At 38.0% G+C, this 22,661-nt stretch overlaps 1 protein-coding gene across 1 annotated transcript in view; it reads left to right on the top strand.

Moving 5' to 3' along the window:
- The window catches only part of SORBS2 (sorbin and SH3 domain containing 2), a gene marked incomplete at both ends in the record, with an annotated part of 72,617 nt that overhangs the window by 28,261 nt on the left and 21,695 nt on the right, over positions 1-22,661 (top strand). The window contains 5 exons of the mRNA XM_081998903.1: positions 687-801; positions 8,047-8,130; positions 10,251-10,307; positions 17,841-18,063; positions 19,850-21,412. Of these exons, the coding sequence (XP_081855029.1) occupies positions 687-801; positions 8,047-8,130; positions 10,251-10,307; positions 17,841-18,063; positions 19,850-21,412 (2,042 nt within the window). The remainder of the gene's footprint in view (positions 1-686; positions 802-8,046; positions 8,131-10,250; positions 10,308-17,840; positions 18,064-19,849; positions 21,413-22,661) is intronic.

Here is a 22,661-nt window from a genome sequence, read left to right as displayed (position 1 = left end):
AAAGTAGGGTAATGGGGCTACTTTTTATTCTTTGCATAGCAGTATTAAATTGAAAGAAATTTATAATTACAGAGAAAATAGATAAATTTCTATCCCAAAGCCAACTGTCAAATTCTTGTTCATCTATTAATATTTCCAAGGAAACGGCGTACTGCTTAGGAAGATATTCAGGAGCAGTTCTACTACAGATCAGGATAAAGAGCATCTATTAGATTTTCACACTGTCTTTTAAAATAATTCCTCATTTTTTGTGTCACAAAATTTTGTAACTTTTTCAATATGGACTTGATATCATCCTGTGTGATGATGACAGTATCTGCTACTTGCCTATATTACTATAGTATGTAAAACAAGTATAGTAAATTTGCAATTTGAGAAAGGCATGTCATGGTTTTTTGACACAGTATGTCAGGGAAGTTATTAAACTGGTCTACCAGTTATAACAAAAGTATGAGTGATCACATAGGCTGGACATCTCTAGTTTTCCTGCTATACTGAGTATACCTGCTGTAAATGTGTTAAGATCATACAGTGGTTAAAACGTTGGGATGCTAGGCCAGACATTTCACAACTGAAATATGGAAAGAGAAACCATGCTGAAATTCATTTGGTTATGCATGTATCTCTCGCATGGGGCAGATGGCGATGACAGTAAATTAACTCAATTGCTTTTATTTGTTGTTTAGAAATGACTGGGATCCCCCTGACAGAAAGGTGGATACCCGCAAGTTCCGTTCAGAACCAAGAAGTATTTTTGAGTATGAGCCAGGAAAGTCATCAATCCTTGAACATGAAAGACCGGTAAGACACATAATTGAAATGGGTAATACAGTAGGAGGTTTGCTGAGAGGTCATCTTTCTGTTATTTACTACTGATTATAACTACATAGACGGATAGTGAAGGTCCTTTTTCAAATATTGATTTTGCAGCAATTTGTCTTTGCTCTTTCCTGATGGTTGTTTTGAAAACATGGGTTTTGCTTACTTGCTAAACTTAGATCTTCTGGTATTTACAAGAAATCACGCCACCACTGTGCGAACCTAATGGATGATGAGCAGAACTCTGAATTAATGGAAACCACTTTTTCTAATTGGCACGCATCTCCAGCACTGATTTTCAGTAGTATTAACAGCGCATATGAAATCTGATAAATTAATGCATAAAAAGAAACCATTTGCATTTTCAGGACGTGCCTAATTGTACATGTAAGGACATTTTGGTTAAATACTGGTCAAGGTGCCCAGAGAGGCTGTGGAATCTCTGTTTCTGGAGGTGTTCAAGACTCACCTGGACACAGCCCTGAGCAACCTGATCTGATTAGACCTGCTTTTAGCAGGAGGTTGGACTAGATGACTTCTGGAGGCCCTTGCCAGACTCAGTTACTCTGTGATGACTGCGTGTACGTTAACGTGTAATTAGAAGTCTTTATTCATGCTTTCTGAATAATGACTGCAGTTGTGGAATTTTTCACAAGCATGTCTGATAAAGCTATGCTTAGTGCATGCAAAATGGCCGTTAACCGAAGTTTTCATTTGCCAAAAGACACGTTCACCCAGCCTTTCTGATTTACCTTTGTGCTCTCTCAATACTTACTTATTTTAGGAAAACTGTTATCTATCAATGGCAATGTTTTCTTTTCTTGGTCTTTTACTTTGAGATGGAAATGCTTGAGGGAGTCCAGTTTAAAAGGGGGTTATGTAATCAGTACTGGATTATTATTTGCTTCTGTATTACTGTGTTACGTGCTTGTTCACAGAATTTATTTTATTGATTTAAAATAAATAAAGCAAATAATTGAGTTCCAGAATATGTAGTATGTCAACAGTGAGAAACACCTGAACTAAGCACCTTTCCGTTGTGTTTTTGTGGTCTTTGCAGGAATGTAATTTTTGTTAGCTAGAAAATAGGAAGCTGTGTTTTTGTGAAATAAAGTTTTTGCAGAACTGATGCATTTTTCAGAGAGGAAGCTGGCATTTCTCTAGGAATTGCCAAATAATATAATTAAGTGGGATTTAGTATTTACTGTGAAGATGAACTTAACAAATAATTTTATTTAAAAGGGGGTGGCATTTTTTCTGAGCGCTTTTTTGATTGCAATGGCTGCATTATATACACTGAGGTCATTTACCAGCCTTCCCAACAGCAGATTCAAGTTAAAAGTAAGACAAGTACAGTGATGTTTCAAGAATGGCCTCACTTTTCGAATAAATTACATTTTCCACTAATGTAGTGTGAAAAAAATAATTCATATAGGGATTGCAGTGCTAATGAATATGATCATGGATACAATTTTAGCAAGCTAATGAAATGACAAAAAAGTGAGCTTTGACTGTTCCTGAATCCTTTTTTTTTTTTTTTAATGCTCTTAGTTAAGAGGTTTGAGCTTTGTTTGGTCCTTAAAGTTTTTCATGCAGAAAAGCCTTAGTCACGTTGTACTTACTGAGCAAGGGCAAGATCACTTTTTATCATCTGAAGCTCAGACTAGAAGCTTAGACTTTGCTGATGTAAATGCAGGGAAACATCACTTTGTTGGATAAATTTTAAAAGCTGAAGAAATAATATATTCATGGACAGAATGGAGAGATTTTTTGTTTCAGTATGATTCAGAGCTGTAAAAAGTTGGAAAACAGGAATTAATGTAGAATACGAGAGGTGAAAATCGTGCTGATACTAGTGTAATGTTATTAACTGATACAAAAATAGTTGAAGTGAACTATCACAGTTTTATCAGTCTGGAGTTTCTGCTGTTTATAAAGATGATGTTTAGCTTTTTGTATTTAGATACTTCCTTTGGACCATGTTACAAAAAGAGTAAGACTTGGTTTCACTAAAGCATTCACTAAATGGGATATGGAAAGCGAAACTCAACAACTTCTTGAAGGATGATCATCAGAGTAGGTCAGAAGATTTTTCTGTGTCTAGGAAAAGCTGACATCTGAAAACAATGCATCAGTTCCAAATTCAGATGAGAACTCCAAATTCTCAACTGTATTGCATGGGTTAAGTCTTTGATCCTGATAATATCAAAATATTTTATTTGTCTGAAAAACTATTCTGATGATACTGAAAGAAACGATTAATCAAAATATGGAATATAAACATAAATTTAGCTCATGAATATTGTAAAATATGGACATTTATAGCATCTGAACTAGAAATCCTTACTTCATTAGTTTTGCCAACACCAAAAAAGCCAAAGGGAGTTTCTCCAAGACTTGAAATCTTAAATTTTTTTTCTGAAATTAAGTCATTTCCATGTGTACAGGATTGCAGTTTTGTTGGCAAATTGATCAGGGGGCGGGCAGGGAAGGAAGAATATTTACAGCTACCTTACATGATAATAAACAGAGCAGATGAGGTTTGAAAGATCAGCGTTCCCTTTACTGATGTAGGTACTACACTGGAACCAGTTGTGATTAATGGGGACATTAGAAAGATGGGAAGATTATAATAAAATGAGATGCAATGTAAAACTAAGATTTAGTGGGAGACATTATTCAATAGATCCTCATTCAGTAGGTCAAAAGAATGCGAGAGATAAGAAACCTAAAAAAATTGCCTAGTAATAAACGTTAAATGGATAGGGGTTAGGGGTAGATTATTATCTTTGTTACGGATATAAAAAGATGAGTGTAACTTCAAGCTGCAGTATCATTCAGCAGCATTCTGTCATGAAACAAGAAATTAATGGGGTTTTTTCTTCTGTAATTTGAACTTGTAAGAGTATAAAACATAAACAAAAAGGAGAAGCTTGGGATTGGTCCTTTGAGATTACAGCTAAAAGTAAGTGGCATTAAGCTGTTGAATAGTCTTCCAAGCAGTGATGTGGCAGCTCCTTTTTTCCTATTTCAATAAGCCCATAAAACATTACCGTTTCTTCTAATAATACAGCACTGATAAGGTGGTACATAAGTTGTTCTGATACGTGTTTCCATCTCCAATGTCTGCAATTCAATGAAACACTGTAATTAATCATATGATCCATGGATTTGTTTCCTAAAATGTATGTTTACTTCCAGTAACTAAGTAAATTGCAGTGTAATAATTTAATCTTACTCGTATTAAGTTAATTTTTTGTTCTTTACTAGTTTCAACCTTGTGTACGTGAAGTAATTCCTTCATACAGATACATTTCTCTGTTTCTGCAGCAAAGCAAGTAAGGTAAAATCTCTAGTGTTGCTGTAAAGAAAGACTTTGTAAAATTGGCACAAGCAATAGATGCCTTTATTTTCATTAGGTGTTTTAGGCTAAGCATGACAGTACACATGTGCTAGTCAGATAAAACTGTCAGGTTACATTTCAGTTCTAGATTTTTTTATGTATGGTCAGTATACAGACTTTCTACTGAGTTTATATGGAAGAGGATTTCATGATCAGAATAAATCACAAAAGATCACTGTTTTGCCAAATACCAGAAATAGGCTGGGCTTGGACCATGAATGTACATCTGCTGGTTTGGGGGATTTTTTTACTGCAGTGGAAAATGAAATTTTCTTCAGAGTACACAAGTTTGGTCACCTTTGACATCTCAAGCTGGTTATCAGAATATTCTGCTCAGTGTTAGTTGAGCTACCTGAGTAATGCTTTATTAATGAAAAAGTTTTCTCAGTGTTTTTTTAAAAAGAAGTCAGAAATTCTACATATAGCTATGTTTTGATACGACATTAGAAAATGTCTTCCGATAAAGGTAGGCAGAGACTAAGTCAGTCTGGTAGTGGACGTGGAGCTATAACAGCTATTTAAAGTACTCCAAAAAAAAAAGAAAAAAGGAAAATCAAAAGCAAACTCTCTGGAGCTAATAAAACGCCAAATTTACAACGGACATCTCAGTCCATTGTTCCAAAGATGCTTCAGTATGGTGTCTGAACTTGCGAAAGCGAAGTATTAACTTGGCCATGCTGATCACGTAAGAACCATTTAACTCACCAGTTTAAATGCACCCTTCTGATTATTACCTCTGAATGTCTACTTGTGTATGTCAAATCAAGCACTGGCAAAGCTGCATGCAACGCTACAGATGTAATTTTTTTAAAATGACAGTGTTCTTCTAGACTTAAGTATCTTGATGCAGTGCTGTGTTGCCCACCTGATGCAAATGGCAAAAAGAGTGAAGTTACTTACTAGTCTTTGGTAGTATATTTACAACAAGTAGTGGAAATGTTACTAAATGACTAGATGAAGGATATGCTATACCAGCATGACTTGGTTTGACTGACAAGTCATAAAAAGGGAATGTGCTTTGTTGCTTTTACCTTCTATTCAAGCAGTTTGGGAGATACTTTGTGAGACCAAGCAGAGTTCAGGTTTTTAGGCCAAAATTATTTGTTCATTTTAAGTCTCTCAGAAGGGGAGAGAATAGAAAGAGGTCCATCAGCAAAACTGAAACCTAAAGCCAAGCAAAATCAATTGCCTGTGTATTGATCTTGGTAGCACAGGGAATGCCGAGCCCTCCGGAGAGCTGCCAGGCAGCAGGGAACTTGCAGGCTTTAGTGCTCAGTTCCTTTTTGTTTGCTGCCCTCTGCGGTTCAAGCTGCAAATAAAAGTAGGACTCGTGTGCGTGGAGTTAGCTTTACACACCTCCTTACGCTCGGCTTTTATTTGCACACTACTACATGAAGAGAACTCAAAAACTTAGAGACTACATAAAATATGCTATTTCTAGCTTTTTCTTTACAAGCAGAAATGCGGGGGTTTTTAAGCTTTTAGCTAATTGCAAGAGTACTTGAAAGTAAAGGGGGAAGCCAGCTCCCATTCTCATTTTTACCTCCCTGGCTAGCTGTGTCCTGGCCCCCTGCAAGACGGGACAGCAGTCCGCCGATGTGTAGGTGTGGGGCTGCTGCTATCCTACCCAGAGGACCTTGAGGCTCACAAGGCTGATGCTCGCTACCCAAGCAAGTAGCGTCAGCAGGCCTGGGTTTGTAGTGCCACCAGCTCCGCAATTTCAACACCATATGCATTTCAATGGATTTACTTATTTTATGTAGATGCACCTAATTGTTGATACTAGCATTTCTGTGAAAACTAATTCATTGGTATAATATAAAGATGAAAACATGCTATAAATATTTCAACATACTGTAACTTAGTGTGGAGAAATGATGAAAAAGCAGTTGTTTACTATTGTCTTCTCAGATAATACAGATCTAAATTGTGGAATTTTTTTTAAGGTAAGCAAAAAAACTCTGAAAACACCAAGCATACTCTGTAATGGGAATCAAGTTGATATATAATGAAGTTATCTTCTGCATTGTGAATCTGTCATTTTTTGCCCTCTTGCCTTCATCTCTCTGTAGAAGAGAATCCCATGGTTTTCCTTAAATCAATGATAGTCTCTATTAAGGTCACAAATCTTTACTGGTTGGTTCATGAAACTAATTTCAATGGTGTTTTTGTACTGAAGACTTGGGTGTGTATAGCGGAGGTGAAACAGGTCTTACTAGTAGTGCTGAATTATTGCTGTGGATGTAAATTAAATGTAAGGGCAAAACTCCAGAGCAGCTTCACTTCCTGACCCTGCTGTGGAGCATGGCAAGCTGTTCCTCACTGGCATTCACTTCACACTCTGTTCACAGGAATAATAATTCCCTTACTTGAAAGGGACATTGTGGAGATAAATCTATAAAATAAGAGTTGGTGTCCCGATATTGCATGAACAGCTCATAGATACATAAGCACCAAGGTAGTTCAAAAGGGTTGCTGACCTTTCAATAGAGCTAAATTGGCAGTCTGTTCCGGTAACATCAAAGGCAGCAAAAAAAGTGCTGTAAGATGTTTAATTACCTGAAATGGTCAAGAGCACAGTGTTATCTCTTGCAGAGAACAGAAATAGCTGTATGTGATTGGTGACAGCTTGACTTGGGAGGAAAAAGTGTTACGTACTTAGTCACCAGTATCTCTCTTTATGCAGGACCTTGTCGTCTTTGTGGGTTGCTTTCTAGGTCACACCGTAATTAGTGTCTAAGTTCTGATAATTACAGTTGTGGAGGACCAAATTTTAAATTCAAAAATATCTTTAACAAGAGGCTTTCTCTGTTTCAGAGATCTTTAAGCCAACAGTTCACTGTAATTCTGTGCTGCATGACAGCTTATATCAGATCTAACAAAGGAACTGGAGCTATTTAGAAAATAATTAATGCAGCCAAGTTTACAGTTGATTAGATACGCCATTAGGAGCTCTACCGTTTTGCACTGTCATGTTTTCATGCTACTTGAATAAATATGTCAATTACTCTTCTGTTCATTGAAAAATTTCCTTAATGCTATCTTCAATTGCTACTTTATCCCTTTGCTGTGAGAATTTTCAGATGAAAACAACGTATTTCACTGTGGAAAAAAATGCTTCATTATGTCAACAAGGCTGTGGGAGATAAAGCATTACAAAATACTGCTAAAACAAGTATTATGGAATGCATAACTTTTTGTTCCCTATTTTTTTACCATAGCATTTAAAATACACGAGTTCCGTTTCACATACTGAAGTAGCTTTTTAATATAGTTGTGCTTGCATGATGCAGATTGATAATCTCTGTTTGGCGCTTGCTTCAAGACGGCAAAATCCAAAATTAACATGCTTTGTGAGAAGACAAGGAATGACCAAAAGCAATACTGATAAAATTATGTTGTTATTGCTGATCAGATGGGCAATTTCTTGCCTGTGCTGAAGATGACAATCATTTAAACCATCACGTTAACAAGGAATCCTTAGTAGCATTAAATGTACTTAACTAGTGCAGTGATATTTACAGAAGTGGTCAGAGAGCCCTCTTAGCTTCGGAAGAGTGTTTTTAAAATGTTTAACATCTTCCAGTCAATGGAAGAACAGCAACAAAAAGAGAAGTATTAAAGCTACCAGCCAGTCAATGACAGCTCTTGAACAGGAGTATTCTCTATCTTAAATACCATCTTCATTCTTTGATTTTATTCCCTTCCTTTACCCATATTTGTTTTGTGTTTGTGTGTGTGTGTGTCGTTAAAGTGACATGGCATTTCTAGCACTTTGCTCAGTGTGTGCCTTTTCCTTCCCTTTTCCTTCACAACTGCTCCAGACTGATCGCATAAACCCAGATGACATAGATTTAGAAAACGAACCCTGGTATAAATTCTTTTCAGAACTGGAGTTTGGACGTCCGGTAAGTGAGGACAGAATATTCATATTTAAACATTAGGAAAAATATTTTTATAATGAAGAATTTATGAATTACCAAATTCAACAAACATACGCTAGTAAAGTTAAGATTTTTTGTTTTCTTTTCTTTTTAGAAAGATCAATAAAGTCATCTCATGCAGCCTTAACTTGCCAGAGGTAGTGGCTTTAACAGCTTTAATACGGACTACATATTAGACAAATAGTGGCATGTAAATACTTAAGAACAAGGCAAATTGCATATTAAATGGCAATGTTTACTAGTCTCCCTAAGTCTTTTGCATTTGGCTGGATTATTTTTAAACAATCTCTCAGAACAGAAAAACATGCCAGTTTGCGTTAGGGATGCTAAGTTACAAATCATGTATTACACTTGAAGGAATGTGTCTAAATTTAAAAGCACATAACCACATACAAATTGCTTATGTCAGTAAATACTGAGGGGTTTTTTTTCCTTTTTTTCTTCTCTTACATGCATACGTGCAGAATACGTATTTTGTACCTGAATAGAGAGATACGTGTTTGCTCTGATTTCAAGTTAGACACCTGCTTGAACAACCAGCCTTCAGTTCTGCTCCGATTTTCACAAATAGACAGGTCCAAAAAAAAGACTCGGGCAAACAGATGCTACCTTAGTCCTACTGCAAGCATTTATGTTTAAAATTATAAACCTGAAAAGCTCCATTTGGTTGAAACAACATCAGAGGTACATCAGGTTTTCACCTTTGGTTGTCTAGGCACTCGCATTTCTTCTGCAACTACCACAGGCTTGATTGGATGTACGCATCAGAGGCTGTTTATATATTAGTGCAAGGATAAAACAGAAATGCAGAAATGTTGTCCTCAAAGCAAGACTGAGAACTAGGTTTTGCTTCCTCCCTGCACAGTGCCTTAATGACTAGGTTGGAGATGCACCTGCTCTTGCTTTTGCACACACTCTCTCTGGCTCCACAGAGCTCAAATTCTTTCCTGTACACTCTAATATCTTTAGGAAAAAGGATAACAAATGTCTTCATCCCAGAAGAATGTCTAACACGGTGGTTAGAGGACTTTCCAGACAGGTGGAAGATGTGAGTTCAAATCCCCTCAGAAAAAGGAGGGAAGTAAACCCAAGCGTTCCCTCAGTCTAAGTATTCTCGTAGCTCCCCAGGGTCCTGGGCAGATCGAGGAAAAAAACCAAAAGCACTTGCCTGCCAGCAGGACATCCCAAATAGACATGGCATTTGAGCTTGAGAGTATCAGGCTTTAAAACAGTCCCATTCTTACCTTTCCCTGTTAGCTAGCAATTCTCTGAAGCCCCCCTCAGCGTGCTAATTACTGACATGCCGGGCTACATGAGGAGCCTGAGCGCTTGACACAGGGCCCTGGAGGGCACACTGGGAACCGGGTACCTTAGTCCCTTTTTGGAGCTAGCCATAAGCCAAAATCAGAACTCCCAGCTACTTGGGTAAGAGCAGAAGAGAAGGCAAAACTATATACATTCTTTTAAAGCTTTAACTTTTTAGTCGTAACATTTCAAAAAACTACCCATTGAATGCCACCTGAAAATAATTTTCTTTAGAAGTTAAATATATCTGGGTTTAACTTGTTATCCAGTGGTCTATAATGTATCGCATTTTCACTGATTACCTTTAATCTCCTTTTATCTAGTTATTCAAGTTGTTTTGTCATTCCTCCTCCTAGGTGGGCAGAAACAGTCCAGATACATTCTTCTGATGAACAATATGTCAACAGTATTTTACCCATACTGATAACCTGAGATTAATGTCTCCAGTAAGATAAAGTATATTGAGATTTTCCCAGCAGAACATAACTGTGATGCTTTATACTCTTCTCTCTCATCAGTATTAAAAACTGCTAGTATTGATTCAACCATTTCAGTTGTAAATTTTGCCACCTAAAGTTACTAACATTTTATTAAGATGCTTATGATTTAAAAAATACTGTAACACATTCTTCCTTCCATTCTACCTATATGTGTCACTCTTTGTATCTGATGTTGTCAACACTTAGTTTCTAACTGTGTCACCTTCTCCACATGTTTCGTTCCTTGCTGCCATTGATTCTACTTCATTTCATCTCTACACTTCTGCTTTTATGATGCAGCCATCTAAAAAGCTTTTGGACTATGTTCAAGACAGTTCTTCTGGTGTTTCCAATGAGGTAAATGAATGATTCTTGTTCAGATGATTCTCTTGGGAAGATGGGTTGGAGTGCTCGCCATTTATGTCTTAAGTTTGTTAAAATTTAGTGGATTCCTTCTGATAGCTGTGGGACGTTTCTAATTTACAATCATTGTATCTTTGTCTTCATATCTTTCCAGATCACTAGTGCTTTTGGATGTTGATCTTATTATCCTAGGAACTGTGAGTCCTTATCCCCAAAACTGATCCGAGATTAACACTCAGAATTACACGACAGCCCATATGTCTCTAACTCTTTGACAAATTCCCACTTCTTCAGAGTTGGGCAAGTGCATTGCTTTCAGACACAATTAATACACCAGCACAGTGGTATTTCTTTATTAAATATCTGGCTGCAAATTCTGTGTGTCAGGTGAAAGCCTTTCTGGCTAAGTTACCATTTCTCCAGTTAAGTATTTATGACCCAGGTTGCTAATCAGGCACTACAGCAATTAATAATCCTGTTGTAAATTTGTAACTGCAGGATTGACTGTCGCTGTCATTACTGCAAATAAAATGCATCAAGATCAGGTGGCGGGCTGTCATTGCCCTACTCTGAGTGGGAGAGATTCAGGCTTTCATTCCTTCTCCTCTCCCTCCCCATATTTAGGGTGTTAGGGCAAAACTCCGTGAATCCTGTAATGACAACTGTACTTCATATGGTGGCTTCGTTCATATGCGTGATTCACTCTCATCTTCTGCAGCATCTCCAAAAATTAAGCACAAATCATGGCCTTAAATTGCCAATTGTTTGCAAGTTACTCTGGTTTCATTTTAAGTTCTATAAATCTGAAAAAAACTCATGGTTGTGAAATTTGGGCCCAGTTCTCCGAGACAATAAGCTTCTAGGCCTTCACTAATACTTGAGAGTACTCTATACATTAGAGACAATTTAAAAGCCCTAGCATGATTATTTGAAATATTATCATGTTCAGTAGGTCTGGGTAAAACGGCTACTAAGTAATACTGGTTTTCTCTTGGTTTAAATTACAAAGGCATTTATCTTTTCTTTTGAAACTTTTAAAATCTTTGAATATGATAAATCATGTTCATAAACTACAGCAAATTAAATATGGGGGTGGGCAATATTCCAAATAACTTCCTAAAGTATTAGAGCCATCATGCAAACAAGCCTGTTTGTTGTTTACAGCTTTTGCCTACTTTCCCTAACTTCATTTTCAGTCACCGTTAAAAGACTTGATGCATGAAAACAGCTAAAACATTGAGTTAATTGTAAATATATATCTGGGTTTTTTGAGTAGAACCAAATCAAAATATTCAACAAAGTCTGTATTTGGTAGATTGGAGTGGTTTTCTCCAATATTTAATTGTTTTTGTCAGACAGCCTTTATCCATATAGGGCAGCATTGAATACTCTGGAAGATTCGTAGTTAACTTTGGGGATGGGGGATTGGGGAGGATGTGTTCTGTTGGGCCACTTGGAAGTGGCTTGGAGGGATCATGGGTCAATAAATGTCCCAGAGCTGATAGGACAGCTACAAACAGTGGTACGTGCTCTTGGCAGTGAAAAAAAACATATCCACTGTTTGCTTTCACCTTTGCCTTATACGCCCTATCAGTGAGTAGAAAGTATGAGCTCCACACAGCCTAGACAGAATAACGTATACCTGTGGTAGAAATTAGTGTCATAGAATGCGCAACATACCCTATCTTTCATGTAGAAAAAACACCACAGAAGGCATCAAAGAATGGGCAGAAGGGCAAGTTACATTCAAGGCGATGAGAGTATCTTAAAGGACAGAAAGCAAAAGCCATATAGTAACCCAGCCATCAGCTTTAGCATGACACACTTGCTCTCTTAGGCTGGTCACTAACACACTATTTATGGCCTGGGGAATGCTGTGGATAAAGAAGTTCTCTGTAGTTTGTTTTCAGCTGTGTGATTTGCCTGTTGCCTTCTATAGGAAGCAAATCCCAAATCCTTGGGATTTACATCACAGTCTGTAGAGCCCTGGAGCCATTACAAATGGTGGAAAGAAATCACTGCCTCACTCATGGATGTTTGGCCAGTATCATGTCACAGATGATCTTGGGCCAGTCCCCAGTGGAAGGGGTTGGCACCTGCACAAGAAACCCTGCAGTCGCAATTAATCTGCAATGTTTGTATCCCCTCATGCAACAGTTCTAACAGAGATCACCTGTCAGCCCAAGTCTCCTTCCTCTGCTGGTTACCAGACTGTGGTAGTGACTAGTCAACAAAGATGAGGTTGATAGTTGTGGCCGGTTTTGAAATAAGACTCTGACATTTTCCAGAACAGGCTCAGATGTGTGTTTTTGTGATGGGGAGTTTTGTGTTGTGTTTAGCGTAGGGAAGCACAAAGACCTGAGGCCTTTGCTTCACTCTGTTGTGTAGAAATGCGAGGAGAACTGTGGTTATGCTACCTGTTGGTGTGAGCAACTCTGCTCCTGGCTTTTATGGTTTTATTGCAGACAGACCTCATAATAGGAGATCTTTATCTTAAAGTCATTGAAATTGAATAGTGATGGGAGAATTGTCATAAAGTAGTTTTGCGCTTTCAGAGGATGTAAAGAAAAGCTTGAAAATAGGGACTGTATGAACCATAAAGACTTGGGAATAAATACCTTCTTCAGAACATATTTTAAAAAACAAATACCATGATATTTTGTTTAGACAGAACAGGTTAACAGTAATGCACTCATCATGAGCCCCATACGCATCACAAATACTGAGAAATAAAATAGGGGTAATTTCCTAAGTGCTAATAACAGGTTTATTGTCTGTCTGAGAATATCTGATGATTGTCAGCACACTGCGGTAACAGAACTGGCTCCAAAACACAGGCTTCTGTTTAATCTGCCTGTGGAAAGGAGGTTTGATTCTTTACTCCTTCCCTAGAGCAGATGGTATGGTTTTGTTTCACAGTACCCCGTTTAAGTCCACTGACTTCATGAACGAGGTTACAGTACTTCCAATACTGTGGTCAATAATTACCTGTCTTCATGTTCAAATCAACAAGTCAGTTTTTAATTTTAAAGTATCATACATAGTTTGCTTATCACCTAAGAACAATGCAATGACAAATGATTAACAAAAAAAAAAACAACCTTGAAATCTGTGTTTTGCTAGGAAAACGAAGCTTGTAAGAAATAACTTGGCATTTGCTTGCAGAAAAATAGGTTGGTTTTAGCAAATTTAGCAAATAAAAATCAGATGCTGTGATAAAACTTGATTGTATTCCAGAGTCTTCTGTACTCTCCCATCACGGAAAAAAGCATCTGTGGAGCACCACTGCACAGAAAGGCACCTGGGAAAGGGATACATGATTGTATGAGTGAGGCAAACCTTCACTGATGGGAACACCTAATGCAGGGAGAAACTGGGCACATGGTCAGTAGTGTTGGTAGTCATCTTCAGTTGGTAGGCTGTTGCTACAGCAGACGTGCCCCACTGAGAGCGCCGTCCTCCTGACATCACTGACGCACACTTCCCTGTTCCTTGAGAACGTGGGCTATGTCCCGCTACCTCACCTTGCTCCTCTTGGTAACAGCTTAATTCCCAGGTTGCGTGAAGATCTCTCATACACAGGCTGCAGATTGCAGATGAGTGTTGCTTGAAGATGTGTTAATTCAAAAAGAGTAAACACAACAGGAGTTCCTAGCAGGGGGACACATTGCCATTGATACTTTTTTAATGCCACTTCCTCCTTCCTACTGTAGGGCACACACTGTGGGTTGCGTGCATGTCGTTCTCTACTGTAAATGAGATGCAGATGAATAGAGGAGATCATGTCTCCTCTAATGTGTCTGGAGGTTGTATTGGATGAGTTGAAAATGACTGTGCATGACAAGTAGTCCTTTTATTTTTTTAGCATAGCACAAAAGTAATTTTTGGAGCTTATTTCTAGCTCCCCTCTTTGTACATAGCATAAGTCACTGGAGCAGATTTCTATGTTGCCAAAACTTGAGCATTAGCTTCCACAACCTGGAAATCCGTGATACAGTGCAGCAGTGGAAGGATAAGGATGAGAAAAAGAGGAAATCTATTCTTTTCGTTTCCTGTTTTATTATTTAAAAAAATATACTTGTCATACAGAACAATGTAGCACATTACAACAGAATCATGTTTGTTGTTCAGAAGCAGTTTCAGATGTTTTGGGCTACTTGAGCTCTGACAGGAGCAATTTAACAGTATCCATCAGGTAAGAATTTCAGCAGCAGCAGAGAAACTGCTTCAGCTTTGCCTCTAATGTGGTGACAGAATGTTTGAAAAGAGACTTTAAGATCTCTCAAAGATGTATCACTTCTAGAGCACATGACTCTTAAACATATTACCCGTGTCTTGCATTGCTCCCATTCTGAATAGATGCAAAGACTAGTGAGTTTAAAAACACAAATGACTAAAACAATGAAGTAGAACAATCGTCGTGGTTTCATGATTTAGTCCAGTAGTCTATTTGATTTCAAAATAAATTGGAAGATAACAAACAAGTAGTTGTAATCAAAAACTTGAGTTTCCCTTTTTCCTAGACATGTGCTTACTTTGAGATTTCATCCAAGATGAAAAGCATGTGAGAGTTTGTGGGCTGAAAACATGCCATGTTGAGCTGTCCAAGATCACCAAGAAGCCTTGTAACTAAATTCCTTCGATTACAGGCCAGTTCCTGTGCTGTCTCTTGGTGAAACATCAGTGTTGCCATAGCTCTGTTTGGCAACATGAGAACCCAATGTTCTTTTCAAAATTTGTTGCCTTCAAAATAGCTGTTGAAATCAAGAGGAAGAAGAGCTGTGCACAAACAGTGCTAACAGGATACAGCTCATATTCATAATGCTTAATCAAATAGAAATCCATGTTAGAGCTACTTCTGCCACAGTGTTATACAAGTTAAGCCAAGTATGACTTGAGGGAAGTATCAAAAACCTAGTCCTGCTGTTTCTAGTGGCCAGGTTTATGTTACTGGTTTTTGCAGGGAGTGTATTTATAGATCACTTATCCCAGACTTGTAATCTCATTTGAGGAAAGACTCTACCTTTGCGTTTATACAGCAAGTTATTCTGATCGAAACTGGAGCTTATGAACATGACAGCATTTAACAATGAGAAGAATAGTAGTAATAAGTAGTAACACAAAAGAAGTACTTGAATACTTGTCCACAAAGCAAAAAAATTTCTGTTTAGAAAAAAATAAGCATTTTGAAACCCTATGCGATCACCTTAAATAAGTTATAGAGGACTTATTTTCTCTGGAAAGTAACTTTAAAGTCTTTGAATTATTAACATCTTTTAACTGCTGAATCTCAGCTGCCATTCTTACCAGAAGCCTGAAAGTATTTTTACCGGATTTTTAATGTGATTTAAATTAAAATATCATCAAAAATTACTGAGAAAGTGGGAATGATCTTAGCTCCAGTTTTAGATAACATTTGATCCATATCGTGTCATGGTTGTGTGGTTCTCCCTGCCTCACAGTATAATAAATTTCAGAATAATCCAGAAATCAAAACTTCAATTAGTGTCCCGATAGGACCGCTTGATCTGTGATGCAGGTCTTAAATAACGAGCCCAACTGACAAGTGAGCTCTAACTGAACAGTCATATTGTCTTTATAGTGCCCCACCTGTAAAAGGAGTTTCAACAGTTCCTCTAGAATGTCATTTAAAGTAGACAGTCTCATGAAATCTGTTCCTAAATATTCTTAGACTACAGGTGCCTTCTAGAAGCATACGTAAGTGTCAGTTTACAAATCTGGATGAACTCTTATGCGTGAACGTGCAGTTCAAATCACTGGGAAAAAAAGAATACCTAACAAAAAAAGCACTTACACAGGCAATGAGTGTATTGCTTCTGCAGTCGTGTTGTACAGAGAGAAGTCTGTAAAGATTTCCCCATACAGAGAAAAAAACCTAGAAGGCTTCTGTAGAGAAAAGAATAGTTTCTGCAGCTTGTGAAGCTATACAGCTTACAGATAGTTCTATTTCCAGTCTGTCAGGTTAGCTCTGAAGTGACATGCCAGGAGCTTAAAACAAGTTTACCTTTGGAGCCACACTGCTTTGTACCCATGAAGAAATACCCCAGGGACCATGGAGTTCATTCTAGATTCATATCTAGTTACCAGAACTGTAGTATTACCTGATTCTGACTGCAGGCTTGAAATGTATGACATGATTGATTTATAATTAGTGGTCATTTAAGGTTGACTTTGTATCAATAGTCAAATTATGGAGCAGTACTCCATACCGTCTTCCAGGGCTCATGCAGTAGCCACTACCATAACTCCATAAGCAACAACTAATGTTCTGCAGTAAGAGCTTTCTTACCAGGAATATAAGGTGGTCAGCAAGTGGCCACAAACAAACATCATGGGATTTACAGAAGTTTCTGGCTATAATTGATTGTGGGATTTTGGTGAGTAAGTGGCGGGGGCGGGGGGGAGAAGCTCTGCAGACCTGACTTGGTGCATGAAGGAATTCTATGCAGATGTTTATGTTTTTATAGTAAAAGTTCATTTCAGCTGTTCTGTATCTATCTTTGAAAAGTGTATACAAAAGCATGACTTTAGATTGTTGTTTAGTAGTGCTTTAAAAGAAAAAACATCCCTGAAGTAGAATGGGAAATGAAGTCTAGCGATGCTTTCTAAAAAACACGTAACTATTCTCATTAAATAATGCAGTATCTACGTTGGAGTTCCCAGGGTGTTGATCATCATAGTCTGCTTTTATAGGCACTTTCACAGAGTAACAATCATAATCGAACATAAACGCAGAAATTATCACCCTTTTTTTCAAATACAGATGTGTAACAGGATTCATGTATTTGTTTTCACAGACTTCCTTATATCATCACTATTCAACAGACAAAGGCCTGAACAGACCCTCTAGGTAAGAAATGCAATGTATGGTTTCAGTAGCCAGAGATTATACAGCCTGAAGGGTTTCTTTGTGACCTGAAGCCAGCAGATGTTGCAGAGAGTCAAATTGTAACATTCACCTGTTAGCTACTGACAAAATGGAGAGATGCATGGAGAGGGTGCTTGTATTTTGATGCTGAAGTGTGAACCTTCCTTTTCTTTTACAGGGACTTACTGTTTACATTCAAACTAAGCCATGCTGTATTTAGGGATGTTGGTAGAAAGACCCAGAGCTTCTGTCTCAACTGCAGCAACATGTTATTTAACCTTGCTGCCTGCAGTGCTTTGTGCCATTTTCCTAAGGATGCTGCCTCCTCTGTGCTTGGTCTCTGTCTTTGTCCTATCTTTGCGCTGAACTTCCAGTACCAAAAAGTAGTCTAAAGACACTCGATGCATTTACTTCAAAGCCTTCGCTGTAGAAATGACATCACAATTTTGTATAAAACTGTAAAACAATCGGGTGAAGAAGAAATTCAGCTTTTCTCTGTGAAATATGCTGTAAGATGCCTGCGACCAGCGCTTCTCCCCTTTACATGGTTTTGATGTATTTGTTCTGGCATTGTGTACTCTATAAACCAATAATACAGTTATGAGCTTACTTTTTAAATTCATGAATTCTGATCTCAGAATCACACTGCTGCTAATACTGCTTATTTCTGTAGTTCTGCAAGCACTGCGAGTGACTACAGAAAAAGGAGGAAGTCGGAACCTGCTGTAAGTCATCAGAGGGCGCACAGCGATCAGAACGCAAACAGGCCTAGCCTGGGCCGTACAGATATGCAAGGCCCATATACCACCCTTAGGAAGCCGTTAACTAGCTCATCTCCTTCTTCTCCATCAAGAGCAAAAGGTAAGAGGAGAGCATATTTCTTAGCGGAAAACTACTGATGATGTGTTGTACAATACATTGCTAGTAAATGCAGCTGTCTACAGCTGCTCAGTGCATTTCTTTGGGAGATTCACTATAGGAAGCAACAGCTTTGGGCCCTTCATCAAAGGCTAACTTCTTTATTCTTACCTGTGTAATTTTAAATTACAAAAAAAAAAAAGCTGGATTTTCCAACTTCAACTGCTTATTCTAACAAAAGAAAATTTACTAAATGAAGACTATGATTTGTACCACAACATATAAACCCATGAAGTTTTAACTTATTAGTTAACTTACTAAACTTATTAGTTTTAATCTTATTAGATTATTGTGATTTTAAAACTGTTTTCAGCATATACAGAAACTAAATCAAGACAAATAGCGTATAAGGTTAAAGATGTGTTTCCAGAACAGCAGACCTTTCAAATCTATGGCTGATGTCTTAGATGTTGTCAGTTATCAGGACCTAATTTAATCAAGCAAACATCCATAGTCTGATTTTTTTATTTCATAAATTCTTTTAAGTAAAGTATTCAGTACAGCATATACAATCTAATTAGCTTCTTTTTCCAAGTAATTCACCATTCTGTTACCATTCTCCATGTCTCTCCAGAAGAGAGATAATTGAATCAGTTGTTGGTTTGGGTTTGAAGTTTTGGGTGGGGTGTTTTTTAGCAAGACAAAAGACTTCCATCGTATGCTTTACTGGAAACAATATACAGAGTAATATTGTATACAGTGTGTCTCCTTCTGTTTGAGGAGTTGTTATTCATTTAATGCTGTACTTTGTAGCTATACTTTCTAATCAGCCTGTAGCTGGGTTTTGAACTCAAGTGTTTCAGTTTCTGATCCAGATTCAAAGTTGTTGTTCTGGAACACAGATGGAGCTATTTGAGGCATGTCCCCTGAACTGAATGTTGCCACTTTAGACCATTTTTGAAAGTTCAGTGCAAGTTATGAGACCACGGTTCCAATTTTGTCTCATAGTGACTTCTAGATCTAGCATGCGCATAAATATATGTCTTTAAACTTTCTTGAAAACTCAGGCATTGTTATGGAAGTCAAGCTAAGGGTTATTGCTGGTTAGGCTCGGTAAACTGATACATCTTCCCCTACACCCGTATAGCAGTTCCTCACCTGCCTTGTTCTTTCCTCCATAAGCTGTAGAAAACACCACTCCCTTCAGTGCTATTACACAGGGAAAGAGCAGGCTGCCTATGAACAACTGGGAGAAATTTCCCAGTTGACCTTATATACAGATTTATCTTTGTCTTAATTATCTTAGAATATGCAGTTGCGTGAACTCTGAGCATTATTCATCTCAAAAATTCTAAACAGCTTCTTTCAGAATGCACAGGTGGAAAAGTCAGTATTTGACTGAGGTCTAGATTTGTGTTTGGCTTCGTCTTTAAATCCTTTGCAGCTTCTATTTTCTGTTGACCTGCTTCAAAATCAATACTAATGCTTGATGTCTTACATTGCTTTTGTGGGGAGGTTGCGGAGGGGGTAACATCTCCATAATTTGTAAGGAATTCTTTTTGATGTTCAAATTATCATGAGTACATGAATTATTCTTACAGCTGGAAAATAACTTAATTAGCTCTGCTGCCCCAGGCTCTATCAACTTACGTACTGACCTAAGTTGATACATGCATTAATTGCTGTCTCTTTTCTAGTCTTTCTAATACTGATGTTAATTCCAACTTTCTGAATCTTTTAATTTCTGGCAATGTCTCTTTTCTACCATGCTGCTCTATGGATTATAAAGGTGGGGATATTAGCAAAGTATATCCATCCCTTTTAAGTTATTCAGTGCACAACCACAACACCTCAAATGAATTGGATTACTGTAGCACTTACAGACAACATTTAGCTGTTCCAAATGATTCAAGAAGGGCCATCAGCTACAAGAATGGCTGGCAAATGACTCGCCAAAATGCAGAAGTCTGGAGCAGCACAGAAGAAACTGCTTCTCCAAAGAGAAAATCTCGTAGCTGTGATGATCTGTTAACAGATGATCGCGATGGCTTTCCTGATGCACAGGCCAAGTCTGAAAGCATGGGCTCTCTGCTATGTGAGGAAGACTCCAAAGAAGTTTGCTCAATGAACTGGGCCTCCCAATATGTTCCTGAGGGCTGTGGTAGTAGTAGGTCAAGAGTTCGTCACAGATCTGCACATGATGCCCCAGGTTTCCTAAAAATGTACAAAAAGATGCACCGCATCAATCGCAAAGACTTGATGAACTCTGAGGTGATTTGTTCTGTGAAGTCCAGAATACTGCAGTATGAAAAAGAACAGCACAAAGGTATTCTTCAAGGCTGGAGAGAGTCTTCTACTGAAGAGGTGCCCAGAGACATGGTGCCAACCAGAATATCTGAATTTGAAAAATTAATTCAGAAGTCAAAATCAATGCCGAACCTGGGTGATGAAATGTTGTCAACTGTTACATTAGAGCCTCCTAATAATGGCTTATGTCCAAAGAGGCGATTTTCTATTGAATCCTTGCTGGAAGAAGAAAATCAAGGCAGACATCCCTCTCAGGTACAACGGAGCTACAAGTCTAAAACCCTGGTGCCAATTCATATTGAAGTGACCAGTGATGAGCCGCAACGATCGCATATGGATTTTTCAGACAGTGATCAAGATGGAGTGGTTTCTGACCTCAGTGACTTTATCCAGATCGAAGGTTCATCCTTTTGTAGTGAAAGCGACTTTGACCACTTTTCCTTCACGTCATCTGAAAGCTTTTACGGATCAGGGCATCACCACCACCACCATCACCACCACCACAGGCATCTCATCAGCTCCTGCAAAGGGCGATGTCCAGCATCCTACACCCGCTTCACCACCATGCTAAAACATGAAAGGGCTAAACAAGAAACCACTGACGATCCAAGGAGACAGGAAGCAGAATCTGGCCTCTCTAAGATAGCATTCCTAGTCAGTCCAGTGCCTTTCCGGAGAAAAAAAAACGCAGCTCCTAAAAAACAAACTGAAAAGAAAAAATGCAAGTCATCTGTATTTGAAGCACTAGATTCTGCACTTAAAGACATCTGTGACCAAATTAAAGCTGAAAAAAGAAGGGGAAGCTTGCCTGACAACAGTATATTACACAGACTTATTACTGAGCTGCTTCCAGACATTCCAGAAAGGAATTCATCTCTCAAAGCTCTGAAAAAGAGTCCCATGCACCAGCCTTTTCATCCACTGCCTCAAGATGGTGCTAGCCATCGCCCACTGTACCAGAATGATTGTGGAAGATTACCTCTTAGTGCCTCTTTTCCAGACATGGATGCAACTAACAACAATGATAGTGCACTGTGTTTCCAAGGTGGATTAACTTTCTTCCTCTGTCCTTCTGATTTACTTATTCAGCATTACTCCCTGTATTTCCACCCTTTCCCTTTCCATTTTTACTTGTGTCATCTGTAAGAAGCTTTCATCCCACAAAATTTTTAATGAAGGATGTCATTTTTACATAGGTGGTTAGGATAGATAGATAAATCTGCTGTCTATTCACAAAATACAGTAATATAGACAACTGGAGTACCGGTGTATTTCAACTGATAGATTATTGGTACTATAAATTACAGTGGTGGTGTTAATTTAAGCAGTGTGGGGGTGGTTTCACCCCAAGAAAAAGACCTTACAGAAAGTGAATGCATGCACCATAAGATGCTTGTCAAACAGAAGACAATATGCAGATAGCCCTTCCTTTTTAATAAAAAAAAACCCTGCACTAAAACAGATTGTTCTGTATAGTTTTGTTACAAGTGATAAAAATGCTGTTAATTCTGCTAGTATTATAGAAAGTTGATTCTGTTTTCTTATGAAAATACACTAATTCCACTGTTTTACATTACTTTTTGTGAATAGACCTTACGATCATTTTAGGAAGTTTCCATTTCCACTGTTCAAACAATACCATTTCCAATTTCTGTGGCGGTAAAACTAGTTCCTCTCATATAATTTTAATGTATCTATCAAGGTTTGAGAAATTTCCTATCCTCTTGGAAGGGAAATTCTCAATAATCAAAACTTGAATGAAACAGGGTGAGTATAACTTTGTAAAAGGTCTGTCTTGGCAGTGATCTGCTCTTAAAGTTACTACTTTGAATTGTTTGATGCTCTGCTTCTCTTTTTCTCAAAAAAAATTGCTCGAGCTTAAAATGTTTTTTAAGTTTAACCTTGCGATATTAAAAGAAGCAAACTAGATTCATAGCAGGAGTGCATAAAGGTGCATCCCAGATGATTAATGTCTTTGGCAAGTCTGTAATTTATTTCTCTTTTTAAATGGTTATATTTCTGTATTAAAGAATTCTGCTTCTAGACATGCAGTCCTCTGTGACAGAGCATCTTTGACAATATAATCACAGAATCATTGAGGTTGGAAAAGACCTTTAAGATCATCAAGTCCAACCATCAACCCAACACTGCCATGCCCACTAGACCATGTCCTGAAGTGCCACATCCACACATTTTTTGAACTCTTCCAGTGATGGTGACTCCACCACCTCCCTGGGCAGCCCATTCCCATGTTTGACCACTCTCTCTGTAAAGAAATTTTTCCTAATACCTAG

The sequence above is a fragment of the Phaethon aethereus genome (genome assembly GCF_964289735.1).
Source record: "Phaethon aethereus genome assembly, chromosome: 4".
Classification (NCBI taxonomy): Eukaryota; Metazoa; Chordata; class Aves; order Phaethontiformes; family Phaethontidae; genus Phaethon; species Phaethon aethereus.
Note: the sequence above shows the minus strand (reverse complement) of the source record. Positions and strands in the feature narration are given on the sequence as shown.